Below are 16,179 nucleotides of genomic sequence, written 5' to 3' on the forward strand. Positions count from 1 at the left end.
AAGGCGGAAGGGCAGCAAGAAGGGAGCGAATTGAAGGACGAGCGGTGAGATCATCGTTTTCGACGCACTAGGCACGGGCCCTCTCAGCCGCATCAGCACTTGTCTGTCCTGGCGGAACTGTTCCCTTTTCTTTGCGCCCCATTTCTGGACAAGGGACTCTGCAGTGAGACATTGGACCAGTGCATTCCTCCCATATTCATTCACGGCCTCTCGACATAGCGCTAGCGTGTGACGCCCTTCCTTGGAGAACCTCGGCCTCTTGTCAGCCACGCCGACATCACCGCCATGGAAAGTCGATATGAACACCTGTGGTCAACGGCAACGATCTTGGACTCTTAGATTGGAGTACTAGGTCGATTGTCGCCTCCGCTCTTATCCTTCCTAGGGTACTTCATGGGAAACACTCCTATGGAATTTGTCTAGGACCATGTAGCTTTAAACGCTTCTCAGTGCAGGGAATTTAGCCCGCACTTCGCTGACTACAGACACCCTCCCTTGATGTCTCGTCTAGCAGTATACTACTATGCTTCAGAAGCCTCATCTTCAATCCAAGAACCTTATACTCCGATGCTGACCAATATAGGTGTCTGCATTGTTTTGCGGGCCACATCCTCAGTCGTTCTCACATTATCCTGCGCAATGATCCTTCTCACTCTCTCGTTCTGTAATGCCCGCTCAAGCAGCGCCTACTCTTCCATTTTCCCTTCGCGAGACTTACGGGTCTCAGTGAATCATTGTTGAAACTCTCTCTCTGAACTCGCGCGCAAACGCAGTAGGCCCATGATGGCATGGAGAAGATTCACACCAGCTGGTGATAGATCCCTAATTTGTTGCGAGAGCGCTTCCACCTGCGGCTCAGCTTGTGCAGTTGTGTTGTATTCTTCCAAGGTATGTATTCATGCAGTGATCAATCCTTCCCAGTGGAGCGAAAATATTATATATCGATTGGAGATCTCTATTGACCCTTGATCCTTAGGGTCCGAAGGCTTAGGAGAACTCGAGGAAAGGGCAGGAAGCATCTCGACAATGATTTGCGCAGCTGTTTGATCTAGTTTCTGGGTGGCTTTGCCGCGAGATTGACTCGGGATGCGACAGAGACGATGAAGTAAAGGCTCAGTTAAAAATCTTTTGAGGTTTCCATAGCAGGTAGAAATTTCACAACTCCTTCGCCTTAGACCGAGCTTCCGAGATGGACTCCGGCATCTGGCATGCCTCCGGCCTAAGATGTCCGTCCCAGGAGGACACATCTCAAAGAGAACACATCGGGTGCGCAAAGATCCATGAGTGGCCACTTCTGGAGTGAAATATTTTGCTGTACTACGCTTATCCTCTTCGGCCACACTGGAGGTAAGGTAGGAGAAGTTGGTTGAGTACTCGAAATCTGTAACCGAGAAGCCGCCTCTTCGAGAAAGCAGGATATGATAGGGGCTGAGGCTTTCACGATATACAGGCTATATGCTCCCTACTGGCATTAAGCTTTAAAACTACTCTATCTATCTGCGCGCGTAGGCAAGCAGTTAAAACGATATGTGGCTTACTATTGTCTCGAACAAACTGCATCCATCAAAAGCTTCACAGCCGTTTCCTTGCTCATCAACCCCACTCGCTCTCCGAACTTATCTACATGCTACACCTCCGGATCAGCCTCCGATTATATCGCTTTACTATTACCTAAGAATATTACGAATCTACCGTCGTACTTCGATTGATAGCGAGAAAGTAAAGAATTATTACGGCAAGTACTGCCGTCCAAGTAGATCGGAAGGGTCCACTAATTTGAACTGTTTCAATTCCATTTCGTAGTGTCTAAGCGCGGATTTTTTGTCATTCCATCGCGAAGAGAGCATAATGCCAAGTGAACAAAGAGCTACGCAGCTTGAAAAGACCAATGGGCCTTACGAACAAACGAGCCTTATAGGCTTCCAAAATGTGTTCAAAGTTCAAAGTTTTACCTACTTTGTTAACCCTCAAGGTGGTAATATATGATGAACATCCTTCGTTCTCATCTTCAATCACTGCAACTTCGGCTTAAATTATTCCACCTTCGAATATTTGTACCTCTAAATAGACCAGTATAATAAGGGAAATTCTCCCATCCATTTTGTCGTCCTTCCCACTCTCACTCATGTCCGCCACCTCTTAGGCGTTCAAACGAGGCTGGTGTTTATGTTCCTCTCAGAGATTCGCTCTATTTCTTTATTAAGATCCCCCTTATTCACCACTACTATTGCCAAAGGTTAGTCCTCATCTAATCCCTTTAGAAGCTTACTGTCTCTGCAGGTTTTATTAAAACCCAATGTTCTTCAGAATACAGGTGAGGCATGATTTAAGAACGAGAAACAGCATCTAAAAATTCTATTATAGGGTAGATTTAGGTGCGCTGGAATATCGCTCCTTAGGTTCCGCACATGTACTCATGCCAAACAATTCTTATAGATTTTCCGGCGCTGATGGTTCCAAAAGTGGCACAAGCTTTACGACGATGTGAGGGTATGCATAGGCTGTGGATCCCGTTAATTGCGTTGTTTCCTTTCCCTTCCAATGACGAAGGAGGAGCATATTTCTACATTCACCATGGCCTGCAAGCGGATTCCTCCCACAAAGCTGCCGGCAATGATAGGAGTATAGCTCGTCTGGGGAGATGGGCTTACAGTAACAGGTTGAGTGGCTGTACTTATGATCTGTTTGGGAATCGTTAATGTGATAGTTGAAGCGCTTAGTAAGGTATTCGCTGATGTAGTTGATGGGAAAGTATATGTCAACGAAGACATTTCGACGTCGTCCGTATTGACGCTGATCCAGTAGCAACCTTCCCATCCTGAATTGTCACTCCCTCTCCAGCATAGCAGCATGGTAGCCCGGTTACATGACCGCCACAACATTGAACAGAGGCCTCCATCACTACACGTAGTGATAGTCATATCAGTCCCATTGAAGGTTCTGCCATATCTACCTGCGACTTCTTTATAAATGAATCCTTAAGCCTTCATGCGGGATGTCTAAAGGTGGCCATACTGATTTGATTCTCTGCGCACAGTTTCAGACAGCTAGGTCACTCCTAGCTTTGATCCATACAAGATTCCCTCCACAAGACTCCCTTCCCGTTTTCCATTCCAGTGTTGAAGCAGAGCCCATTCGGACGACCGATATCGCCATCTGCCAGATTATAGCACATGCTATTCTTGGCCTCGGAATTACATGGCATCCATGTGCCATAATTCCGCGCACTTATATCCTCGCCGTTGAGATAGAAACACCCAGCTTCGACCCTCAAGAGAAGGCAAAGAAAAGTTAGAACTCCCGTGAAATGCGTTGAGGGAATAATCTCAGTCACAACAAAGAAAGAGGACCCAGGGGCCACCTCTTTGAAGCAGAATGTCTTGCTCTGCGTCTGTATCAGGGGTGAAGGATCATGAAGGCGTGGGCTGCGTGATGGCCCAAGTCCGTAATACGGGATCTTTCTAACTCCAGCACAACCAATGTTACTTATTCGTTATGATGATGTCCCAATGATAGTTCATGATATTGGGGGTTTACTGGGTCGAGTTTGAAGGGGCCAAGGAGGATTCCGATCAGGACGTGAGAGGTTAAGGCAATCTTAAAAATGATTCTAGACATAATGGCTGCATTACACAAGTAAAAATCTCACTCTACCCAATTAAGTGGGGTAGTGTTAACCTTGAGGAGGAAGGACGTCGTGGTTCAAGTGAGCAGAGCAACAAGTGCGGAAAAATTCCGCCGACTTACGAAGCCTTCTGTCATATTTGTAACTTATGGAAGCTTGTGACGCCCCTTGGTGTTCGAATCATTCCCGTTCATTAGAAAATTTAAGGACAAGTGTCCTCAAAGCACATGGCCGTCAGCGCGAACACCGTATTCAAATGTCGAGATTTCTCGTCTTTGTATGAGCTTCTCCGCGGCTGGATTGTTCCCTGGAATATGGATCTATTCATAAACAGCCATGAAAGTGGCTAATGTTATTCTCGACATCTAGGAACCACCAGTGTTGAAGTAAAGCAATACCTCCCACCTCCATAGTCTCACAATATGGCCGCTCTTCATAAGCTCTGGATATCTCCAGGAGCATGCTCGCTCGGTCCTCACATACTATTTCCTGAAGCTGGATTGGATTTCGAAACCGTCCGAATTAACGCTCAGAAAGGCTTTCCGGCCGAGTACGCGCATATCAATCCGAAGAAGCGGGTTCCCATTCTCCAGCTAGGAGATGATATTATCACCGAAGCACCGGCTATCATGACTTGGATTGCGCAACAAGTCCCCGAGAAACATCTCTTGGGCAAGACGAGCCTGGATATTGTAAGGATGTACGAGTGGTTTAATTAGCTCTCCGGGACACTCCACGCTGTAGGATTCGGCGGCTCTTTGAGACCGGCGCGGTTCACGGATGATGAAAAGGCGTTCGATGCAATTAGGGAAAAGGGGAAGCAGACGATCGCAGATTGCTACACTGCAATCGATGAGACGTAACTTTTAGGGGGCCATCTCAATCCAAAGGTCTCTGCCGCTCCGTGGAAGTATATCACCAGCTGAGCCTCATGATAATCTCTTAGCAGGTTGGGTCCCAACCGCTGCTCGATGGTTTTGCATCACACGGCAGTTTCACTCACCAGTGAGTCGTGGTGCCGTTGATGCGTCTCAAACGGAAGAATATGGCAGTCGTGCTCTGTTTTGCCACTGGGCGTTTTCAGCTGGAAGAAAATAAATCGATTACGCAGGGAACACGATTCCTTAGGCATGGTGATCTTCTGAAGGCATGTCAAGCGACCTGGGGTAGATAAGTGACATGTGTTAGAGAGTGTAAATCGCAAGAGCCAATAGGGAGGCAAATAGCCTTGTACCGGCAGCGATGGTGTCTAAAAAGGGCTTTACGGTTGCAGAACCGGAAGGTATCATAGAAGAGAGGCCTTATTCTAGATGTTTATAAGAGCAGGTTTAAAGTTTCAAAAGCGTAAGATTATGGGTTCTGTAATGACATCGAGAGAGCTCAACGACCCAGGGGCATTTTTTGGACTAAATACGCCGAATTAATACCCATAATATCAAGCCTATAGAGGGAAGAAGATCGGACAATATAAGTGCTGGGGACCGCTGCTCTGGTTCTTGAATGTTACCATTGCGCCTCGCAAGCCAGATGCAAGCTTACCTATTCGCCAGCCACCTAACAGCGTACCGAGTGCGATCGTAATAATCGGGAAAATGTACTCTAGCTTTCCATGACCGGACAGCCAGTTGTACAGAGGCGGAGAAAGAATGGAAACAGTGGCCACAATGAGCATCTTATACCATGAAACACTGGTCTGTTAGCCTCCAGAGGTGGGCGTGGCCATCGTACTTACAAGCCCCTAGGATACGGTTGGGAAATGTTATATAATGGGTTAGTTCGCTACATTATTGTATATACGGCTTCATTTAATGGCTGTCTTTCCATTTTAATGAACAAAACAAGCTGTCTCCAAGAGTTACGAGTCTCGAGAGGTGAAACCTACCAATGGCTAAGACGGGCTCGCCCGCTACTTCAGCAACTTTCTTGGGTCTGGGGGGTCTCAATTCAGGGGAGGAATTTCTGGCATTCCACTGTCCGCATCCTCCTCGCTTTCGACTTACTCACGGATATAGATTGTTTCCTCCATGAAGGAGAAGATAGAGACAACAATTACCAATGCACCGAAGATTATCGCCCACCTAACCCATCCCGCGAGGAATAGGGTGAGTAGTTCTGACCAAAGAGAAGGAATGCGTAGATAGCCATATACGTTCCGCGATTGGATGTGAGGAACAGATCCTGTACAGAAACTTCAGGGAGTGACTTAATAGGAGTGACGAATATATCGCAAAGGTAGGTAGAGGGTCGAGGATAGGCGAGCTAGGTGGTTAAAACTAAACTAGGTGGGTTGGTTGATAGTGTAAGGTCTGAGGAGCGAGAGAGAGCTTCGAGGTGCGACAGAATATACTAGAATTATACGATCCGCGTACCACTTTCCAGTCCTTTTCAAATATGCAGACTAGAGAACTGAAAATATACAGGAAGTCGGAGGGTACGTATACTCCATGTCGACTATAAAATAGTGTAAAATTTTGCTAGAGATTCGCCAACCTAGGAATAGATACAGATACATCAATGTTGTACCCACGTTCAGCCGCGCACCTTTAGTTCTAGTTTCCTTTGTATAGGTGCTAAAACTGACAGAAATTAGTGGAACGTGTGGTCAGTCACATAGAGTTTCGTACTCGAATACTACACCATTGCCGAAATTCCGACTGCAACCACATAGCAGTACACAATTCCGATTGTGAGCGCTTTCCGACAAGAACAGTTCAATGGATCTTCTAGGTCAGCAGCCAGCTGTGGAACAAGGACAATGTCCTTATTACCACTGAGTTGTTTACCCGGGATGTCATGTTAGGTATCTGCTAAGTGAGCGGTTCCAATGACAATTTTCTTTTAGGTAACCCCCATTTGGTCTTCGCCATGATTTCCGACCGTGTTGTTCAAAATTTATCGCAACATGGAATCGACTCTGCCGGACGAGCAGCGTCTTAGATGGTCGTCAATATCTAGAGTTGATCTGTCTACTTTCTACATTCTAAACGGTGATCTCGCCTAACTCCCGCATAATTATATCCTAAGACGCTCAATTCCGGACGCATTTGTGTTTCTTCGACGAAAATGGCTTCAAATTCCAACACCACAGTTGAATACCAAATTATTACCCTGGGAAATATTTCCGAAGCAGCGTGATAAGCTTGTTAAGTCGGTTTTTAACCGTACCGTGTCGGCAGATGATTGCAGATCAACCGTGCTCTGCTCCCTCTATTTTTGCGTAACACTAAGGTTATCACGTCGATCTTTCCCAGATTAAGATTCTTGTCAAAGTTGTAGGGTATCCCACAAATAAGATATCACATGTCTTCGAGAGCGGTGTCATGTGTGTGGAGAGTTAGCTGAAGATAACCGATATAGGGGAACAAAGTTATTCCTGAACTGATTTATACATTCTCATTCTTCATAGTCGTCTAAAAAACCTGATGACCTCTCCCAATACCCCATACCCTTCCCAACACACCATTCTGTGTCGTCCCTCTTGCTCTCGACGCTGCACATCACTTCAGCTCTCTTTCCCTCAATCCACGTCGGGAGGTATATGGGACCATCCCAGCTCCTTGAATGATCTCCAACCCAAAACTTCACACTTTTCAATTTTTCCCCCACTTTCTCCTCTCGCATATGCTTAAACAACTCCAGGGATGACTTCTCATCCACGAATGGTTTCTGATACTGGTCTTCTCCCAAACAGCTCTGATTCAACCTCACCCATTGCTCATACTGTCTCGAATATTCCTCGGGCCATTGACGACGACATTCAGAAACTATATCAAGCCAAATTTCTGCGGTACGAAGAGAGGGAATGGCTGAAATGGCATTAAAGGTTTCGATGGGCCAAGTTCCGTTCCTGTGGATGTTGATGCTTAGATGGGTAAGGTTAGGGGCTAAGCGAGAAAGGAGCGAGAGTTGTGAATTGTTGAATACTGGGGTTGGTACGTCCATTTCTTCCTCGGAGCGTACCTCTAGGTGCTGAAGAGACTTTCCATGAAGTGAAAGAATTGATGGCAGCACATCAGAGGGCCAGGTCCCAATCCAAGTAAGGTTTTTTAGGGAATTATTGTTGAGGCTCTTGAGGATCTGAAGAGTAGTGTTTCCGGCCTGGTCAATCATGTCCAATCCCGAGAGTGAAGTCAATCGAGGTACGACTTTCTCCACGAATGCATCCATACTCCGGTGACCACCACGTAACCCAAGACTCTCCAGCTGTGACCAATCCATAGCATCAAGCCAGAGATCCAAGTTAGTCTTGTTCTTTTGCTCAGGCTTCATAAAACTGTATTGAACAGCCTTCCAGATATTTCCAGTCCTAATCCAGGATCCCCATTTTTCCAGAAACGAAGGATATCCAAATCCTTGGTTCCTAAACTCGGCATCTTCCCATTCTCGATGATCAAAGTAATATCCTTCAAGGCGGAGAGATTTAAGTGGAGGATATTTATCCCCGCCCTTCAGTTTGAAGGGAAGGTTCCAACGATCAGGCGCCTCGCTACACCCCAGCCACGTAACGCGAAGATCGAGGGTTGTGATGTTCGGGCATGATGTTAGCGCCAAGTGAACGGATTGCATGCTATCGAATTGTGGTTCGCTTCGGTAACGGTTCCCAGGAACAGTGGCCACAAGAATCTCGGGACATCCATCTCCGGGCTTCCAAGAACGAGCTAATGATGAAAACGGAAAGATGAAGATGAACAGCAGGATGGAATTTATGAGATGCATGGCGGTAATAGAACTGTACAGGTAGAGGGAAAGAGTGTCAAGTCCCTTGAAACTCAAATAGATTCGCGAGCATAATAGGAAAGTATTAGAAAGAACGGCTTTTCACTTCATTTACTTCTGGTTGTTGCCTAAATCTCATACACTGTGGTGGCCTTGTTTGGTGGTTTGACACCGAAGGATCGCTAAGCTTCGGGATTCGTCCCAACAAGCTAATCCTTCTACTCAGGCCCCGACGGGTTGACTAATCAACTTTTCGCAAGCGAAAAGGCCTGCGCGGAGCGCAGGCCTGCAGGCTCAACGATCATACCTAGCTCAACGATCATTATAGTATATTATATACAATAGATTTAAGAGCGCATGTTGGAGTCGCTTAAATTGACCTCACTGTCGCTCCCAGAGTTCCTACAGTCTAAATCCTCAGTTAGAGGGCTTAATAGTATGAGGTCTTCTTCGAAGGGGTTGTTCACAGGCCTTTTAATCTGTTCACGCCAGATCCTCTCTTGACGCTCCTTAGCTGTCTCTGCATGTATTAAGACCTAATAATCCTATTGATAATGGGTTATATCTATAGGAGGCAGGGGCTTATTGTTGTCATAGCGTTTTTGTAATGCTTTGCCTGCTTTTCGCACTTTTCTAAAAACCTCGCGTTTAAACTTGTTTATCCTAATTGTACGCTCACGCTGCAACTTTGCAGCATATGCAGCAGCAGCCTGCTTGAGCTCATTATCCTGGCGACGCTTAATCATTGCGCGAGCGTCTTTTATATAGATAGGTCCTCCCTGAGAGACCTGACGCTGTGTGTGCCGTTGTCGAGCCTTGCGTGCTTGCTCAGCTGCCTTAGTACGAAGCAGCTCCTTTTTAAACTTAGCATTTGCTTGCGCCTGCGCAAGAGCACCTTTAAAGGTCTTCTTAATGCCTGCTTTCAAAGGGGTAGGTATAGACGCGAGGGCAACGTTTTGCTGCCAGCGTAGTGTACGAATCATTGTTGGTGTCTTCCACTTCTGATCTCCAGGCCTAGGCGAAGGCGTACGGGGGTGACGAGCTTCCCACTCAGCCTTCTGGCGCCTGAATTGATTATAGCTTAGGCGCTGAGCTTCCTTGGCAGGTAGAGGCTTAAATCCCTTACTGCAAGAGTCTTGGGTAGAGTCTAGGTACAATAGGTCGTCAAATGGATCGCAATTGGTAGTCTGACGCTCTGCAAGCTCCTCTTGTGCACGCAGAGCTGGGAGCACTTCTTCTGGATTGAAAGGAACAATGCCTGTACGCTTAAAACCGCCTAGGATTGTACGCTAGGTGAATGTCTTTAACCTGATTCTATGGAGAGAAGCTAGGAACTCAGTCTTTGTAAACGAGCTTGCACTAGTCCTTGCAGCAAGGTCAAGCTCCTGCCCATGGTGCCATTTCATGGGCTAGAAGCAGCCTACATCTAATGGCTGGAGAAAGTGAGTTGTGTGAGGAGGGAGCGCGTATAGTTGGATCTTATTGTTATAGGCGTATTTGACTAGCTTGTAGGTAACGTGGCTTTTGTAACCGTCTATAAGGAGCATCCTCCAGGCGCCTTTTGTACGATCCTTCGTCATACGGTTGAAATGCTGGATGAAATTGTAGGACAGTTGATCGTTACTGTACGCAGTATCGCTAGTGCCAATTAGGTAGTCATCTGGCAGCTCCATGCACCACCTCTCAATGATACTTGAGGCCTTGACGATTACCATAGGAGCTATAGATTCTCCACTAGCAGAGACAGCCTTAATAAGGGTAACAAGCTCCCTATTGTTGCTGTGAGGCATATAGCAAAGAGACCTATGTTTAGTGTACACATATTAACTCTTTGCAACACTAATTCTTATACTAGATTTGTCAAAATTCCAGATATCTTAAGGTATAATTCTATGCTTATTAACCTTCTTCTTAAAGCTATTAAACCACTCTAAAACAGCAGCAGGCTGCTAAGTAAGCTTCTAGGTAACCTTAATAGGCTTTTGTTTCTGTCGCGTAAATTGTGGGTGTCTTTTAAGCTAATTGGTAGGCTATTTCCTGCCTACTGTAGGAGGCTCTCTATCTCCATTGTACGCGAGCAGCGCGTTCGCCGTGCTCCGTACAAGCTCATGTCGAACACTAAAGCCAATATTGTTAATATGATTAATAAACAGCTTTAGCGTGACTTCTTGATTACTTGTGAGGACTTGGTTTGTTTTTTGACGCGTGGATCGATTGCGCCCACCTTAGTAGGCCCGTTTGAGTCGCTGGTAGGGTAGGTCGTTGACGCGGGCGTACGACGCCAGATTTGGATTTTCATGCTGCAGAAGCTCTGCAACTGCATGCTTAATACGAGCTGCAGTAGCTCTATAGTCTGCAGATCGATTGGGAGGCATTGAAGGTGAATGGAGCTTAATTGGCGGGTCAAATTAACGCGTTTTTGAAAGGATTTGATTAATTAATCGTTGAGCTGGGTATGATTGTTGAGCCTGCAGGCCCGCGCTGCGCGCGGGCCTTTTTGTTCCAAAAAGTTGATTAGTCAACCCGTCGGGGCCCGAGTATTTCATCCTTCTGGTTACCTCCCAGCACCACCCTCGTTCCACCTCTAATCTCGCCACGATTCATTCCGCAGATGACCTGGTTGCCAGCGGCTGTTTGTGCTTTTCCATGATTTTATTCGCCATTTAAGACCTATTAAACTCGTGTTACACTACGCGAGCCCTCTTTTCGTCTACATCCGAGTTAGCATTTGTCCTGCTGCCCCAGATTTCAAGCATCCATCACGACAGATAACTTCACTAAGAGTCACGATGGGAAAAGAATCCAACAGCACCCCTGGGAGAGACCACTTAAATCCTCAAAACAATTTTCCACAGCCATTTTTACGAGAGACGGATGTATCTGAGCGAGAAGTTGGGGCTAGCGATCAAAACCAAGCCAACGAATCCACTAAAGAGGAGCCAGAGCCACATCAAGCAGGACTCTCGAGTCGAACCAAGACCCACTACCTTCGAGACTCGTGGTTCTGGGAAGCTGTGAGCCTGCTTTCCGGTTTTGTATGCCTCTTCGCCATCATTATTCTCTTGAAACAATTCGACGGGATGGCGCTCTCCAGTTGGGGCTTCTACTTTCAACTTAACACGGTCATATCGGTCCTAATCTTTGTAGTCAAATCTTGCATACTAATCTCAGTTGCCGAATGCATAAGCCAACTAAAATGGCAACACTTTGTTGCGAAGAAAAGAGCACTTGCACACCTCGAAGTATTTGACCAAGCGAGTAGGGGCGTTTTAGGTTCTCTTAATCTCATATGGAACATCGGAATGCAAGCACCTGTTGCACTTCTCGGAGCAGTAGTCACAATTGCAGCTCTCTTGATGGATCCACTAGCCCAACAACTTGTGCTCTATGAAACCACCGAACGTGTTAGTGGAGAACACGCTAAAATGCCGATCTCCAATGTCTACGATGCGATTGAAATATGGGAGCGAAATGGAAGTTATAGTACGTACTTTTTCATCCCTTACATCCATGCTAATTATTCACAATGTAACTATTCAACAGTTCCTCTCTCAGACACAGCAATGGAGGGCGCATTTTATGCAGGACTTTTCAACACCAATGAATCTCCGCGTTTCCACTGTCCATCTGGCAATTGCGCGTGGGAAGACTTCTATTCTCTCGGCGTTTGTAGCTCTTGTGCGACCGTGACGCGCTCACGCACCTTTAGTCTACGGAACTGCACCGAAGAAGAGGCGAGGAGCACTGACACTTGCATTGTGCGGAATTACCATATGCCGAGCAATTTAACACTGGACATCATCTTCCAGACACGCACTAATTCTCTTGGGAATAACTTGATTGTCACACAAGTAGCTGGGGCAGCAGCAACAGGTATCGGCGGCAACTGGCTCTTTGCACACCGTGGCAGACCGTGGGAACACCTTGATAATATTTTCTATACTGCAGATGTCCTCGCAGTATTTGCTGTAGCTCGGCTGCCGTTCAATATCGACTGGGACTTGGAAAGAGCTCTGGCGGACAGCGAGACATTGATTGACATCACAGATTGTCAACTAAGGTGGTGTCTGAAGAAGTATCAACATGTCGAAGTTGTAAGCCCTCACCTTATTGGCTCTGATCATTCCCCTAGATGACAAGATCGCAGAAAAACGGTACATTATCCAAATTTACCACGCAAGAGACTCCTTTAGTCCACTTTGACGGAGGCCAGACCTTTACTGCCAATATTTCCGCCCAGGAAGTCTATCCATTTGATAGTAATGAAGTGACAGTCATGGGTCGCAATATTGTCGCTCTCGAGAAGATCATCACTAGGTACATGAACTTCCACTTGGCCTCGAACGGCGGTAACATGTATCCGTACAATTGGAGTCCTGCGCAAATGTTTTGGGAGTCTAATAATCACTCTGGAGTTGTGGAGAACATCGCCGCCAGTATGACTGACCGCATCCGTGTCAACTCGAGGGATATTCCAATGTACGCTAATGGCCAAGTCTTTCGGCCAGTCACACTTATCAGAGTTAAATGGCTTTGGCTTATCCTTCCGATCGCCCTCGTTACCCTCACGGCAGCATTATTGGCTCGCGCTTTAATATGCATTCCGGTGGCTCCTCTGTGGAAATCGCGACTGCTTCCTTTATTCTTTCGTGACTTGGAAAGTGAAGAGGAACTCTTACGGGGCGTTAAGGGAAAGGGCAAAATAGAGGAAGCTGCGAGCCAAATGCATATAAGACTGGAAAAGAGAGAGGGAGGGGCGAGCTTCATTTGTTATAAGAAACAAGATTGAAAAATAGAGGTATCAAATATGTGCCGTTTGGAATGATACTTAGTCAATCCAGAATCGGAGTAACTTTCCACGGCTCCAAGGTTGGAAAAGGTCCACGCCAATGCACATGTGCGGCAGAGACTGGGAGATGACATGGCGGTAGCACTGCAAGCGGCACTTAGACTTCAAGATAATGTTTCCTTTCAATAAGCTCAACTGTTTACCGGACACTTTAAAGTTCATAGTTCGAAATGGAGCAAGGACGACGTCGTGGCAAGACAAAGTGTACATGCACCCTAGAGGCATTCTGTCTATTTGGACGAGGCCGCTGTTACACTCGTAGGCCCGCGCCACATCGCCGCAAAATCTTTAGGGTGCTGCCTTTGCTCAAGGATTCTCTACCTTCTCATTTTAACTCCTTTCTCTTTCCCTTTAGCTATGGCATCAAGCATGCCACGGCTCAGCTTTGGCGCCAGTGGTTGCCACAACACTCAATGAGCCAACCAGTCTCAAGATCCTCAGTGCAACAATCCTGCTACAAATCGCTTCAATAGTGAAGAGAAATCGCGGTCGAGCTCAAGGGCCAAGCGAAACGGCCTAAAGCCCCCATAATGGCGTAAAAAGTTCTGAGATGATGCGTGCGCTTAGAATGCCTCAAATAATAGCTAAGCCCAACCTTCTGTTGCCGGCGGCCAAGCCGAGTCAGTACCTGAGTCTGTGCCAGATCCCCCATGAATAGTGCCTATGCTTGATTGTTATCCTTCCATAATAGGGGTCAGCGATTCTATGATTCAGCAACAGACTCGGCATCGCGAAAGCTCGTCAGATATGGAAGATGAAGAAGAAAACTAATGAAGCTAGTGACAATGAGGAGCGACGGTAGGGGTCATGACGACGAGATGGATGATAAGTATAGCAATATATATGATGAAGAAGGGTCTGCATATAGATTGGACGACAATGAATTCGCTGGGTTTGCCTGTTTGAGCAGATGGATGGTTGCATCATTCGCAAATATCCAGCTGATCTAACCACGGAAACGTCAAGTGCAGTCTATTGCGACACGAAACTGATCAGGAGAGGCTATATTCGGCTATTGTTCTATAGAGACATGGAAGAGCTGACGCAAGAGACTAGCTTCCTTGCATTTGCACTCTTTGATCCTTTTGGCAGACTAGGGTTAGAATTCAAGAACTAAGTTGTGAAGAAGGGTTCTGGGATATGGACGAAGAGCTCTGAAACGGAAATTTCCTCCCCGTTGAGTAAATAGTAGTATAGAAGCCGCATTGGGGCCGGGGACTAGGGCAACAATTGCTCATAGCAGTGTTGGAGAAGAACTGTACGAAATTAAAGCGATTCATTATCATTCGTTGTCTGGGCAGGCTTAAACGCGAAGTCGATAGAACAAAATTTGCCACAGAGGAAGATGTTGGGCCTATAGAGCCACTTAAACAAGGCATTGCAGAAAGGGTTTCTCGTTCTTTAGGCTGCCTGCGAGTAAGCTCGTCACTATGGTTAGCATTGTTTAGTGGTCCTGATCATCCTGACTATGAGTTTGGAGGGGCAGGCGATTTTGAGTTACCGACACCTCCAACGCGCTCCCACGATCCGAGGATGGTGTTGGCAGGTGGTGTTCGTAACAGGGGACTGATTATTACTAGAGAAAGGAAAAAGACATGTCTAAGCTTCTCCACTGACAACTAGCAAGCAAGACTTAGAAAAGATAACTCTGTTCTTTATGGCGCATCAGGTGGATTCAGCCCGAAGACTGTCGGTTAATTACTCAACTAGAATTCCAGCTTGCTCGATCTTCGAAATGACGAAGGGAACTTGGCCTTGGGTATTCTTGAGAGGATCTAAGAGAGCTTTAGAAGTAAACACGAATATGGCACCACGATTCTCTACATTGTGGACAAGTCCGAAGGCTTTGTTGAAGACGCAATTGAATGACTAGCAACCTTGAAGAAACTAGAAAGCTTACCACAGATTGACAATTACGCCTTAATTACGGGTATTTGTGTGTAAGTGTACTGCAGGACTGCTAAGCCCCCGCATGTAGTTTGCGCTCCGGGACCAGGCAGGATATCAGCGCGACATTCTAAGTAGCGCTATCAACATGAAATTTGGTGATGATTTGTGGAAGATAGCTAGAAGTCGCTTAAAGTCGTCCCAGCCGTAGTAAGTGGGACAGGAATTTGCGAACTTATACAGCCATTTCGCAACTTGCATGAAGTGAGAGGACATCCATGGCCTTTTTGTCGCGAAGAACATTGTTAATGTCCACCAAACTGCTCGCGAATGGTTAAGGGCTGTAAGGAATTACTTAGAGAGGGGAGAGGCGGTCTACGCAGTTGAGGGCTTTCCAGAATGCAATGAGCGAAGATGAAGTTGCTGGAGGCAGTGACCTTTTACACATTAGGACAAGCTAGACAGTTTAACAAAAGCAAAATCAGCGACTTCGGACTCTCAGCTGCACTAGGAAGCATACCCGAATACCGAAATGAACTGGAGTGTGGCTTCGTTGCTTCTGTGATCGACCTTTGATCTGTGCAACTTTCCGTCTAAAAAATCCCTGAATCCTGATGTCAACGAGAACTGATTCTTGAAAGTCGCAGGAAACGAAAAGAATATTCGTTCATTACACTATCCGTTTCTCTTTCTTCCCACAAGTGGCTTTCTAATACCCTTTGTCATCGGATATAGGTGAACTAATTAGTGGAGGCAATCCGCTCGTCGCAACAACAGGTAGGTTTTGTCGTGTGCGAAATTCTCTGGATTCTTGGCAATGCCAAGTAACAACTTTCCCCTCACAAATCTCATAGAAATGCAGGTCACTGCACATATCGCTCCATATAATCAACCACAACGCTTTCTACTGTAGGTGAAGCTTTTCAAATGTATGGATAGGGCCTATCCCACTAATTTAACAGAGTTTTAGATCATAGATCTAACTGTAGGCCTCTCGCGGGCCCCTTAGGGGACGCGTCTTATAGAAGCGCGCATCCTTAATCTAGAGGCCTTGCTACTAGCCTCCTCCTACTTAAAGCACAGCTAGAAGACTGCTCATAGT

General features: G+C 46.4%; 3 protein-coding genes across 3 annotated transcripts; 2 read left to right on the plus strand and 1 right to left on the minus strand.

The window, feature by feature from the left end:
* Positions 1-4,062: 4,062 nt before the first annotated feature.
* BDR25DRAFT_372126 (thioredoxin-like protein) lies at positions 4,063-4,552 on the plus strand (the record flags this gene model as incomplete). The annotated part of the gene is made up of 1 exon (XM_033697213.1): positions 4,063-4,552. A coding segment is annotated over one exon (282 nt), but the record flags the coding sequence as incomplete, so codon positions are not given.
* A 2,458-nt stretch (positions 4,553-7,010) lies between these two features.
* BDR25DRAFT_304562 (uncharacterized protein) lies at positions 7,011-8,500 on the minus strand. Its single transcript, XM_033690245.1, has one exon. It carries the CDS (start codon positions 8,339-8,341, stop codon positions 7,019-7,021), a length of 1,323 nt encoding a protein of 440 aa, XP_033546353.1. The 5' UTR covers positions 8,342-8,500; the 3' UTR covers positions 7,011-7,018.
* Positions 8,501-10,923: 2,423 nt separating this feature from the next.
* Positions 10,924-13,459, plus strand: BDR25DRAFT_264100 (uncharacterized protein). The gene is made up of 3 exons (XM_033686847.1): positions 10,924-11,824; positions 11,885-12,435; positions 12,489-13,459. Exons 1-3 carry the CDS (start codon positions 11,131-11,133, stop codon positions 13,128-13,130), a joined length of 1,887 nt encoding a protein of 628 aa, XP_033546354.1. The 5' UTR covers positions 10,924-11,130; the 3' UTR covers positions 13,131-13,459.
* The last annotated feature ends 2,720 nt before the right edge of the window (positions 13,460-16,179 follow it).

The sequence above is a fragment of the Lindgomyces ingoldianus genome, assembly GCF_010093535.1.
Source record: "Lindgomyces ingoldianus strain ATCC 200398 unplaced genomic scaffold BDR25scaffold_21, whole genome shotgun sequence".
NCBI lineage: Eukaryota > Fungi > Ascomycota > Dothideomycetes > Pleosporales > Lindgomycetaceae > Lindgomyces > Lindgomyces ingoldianus.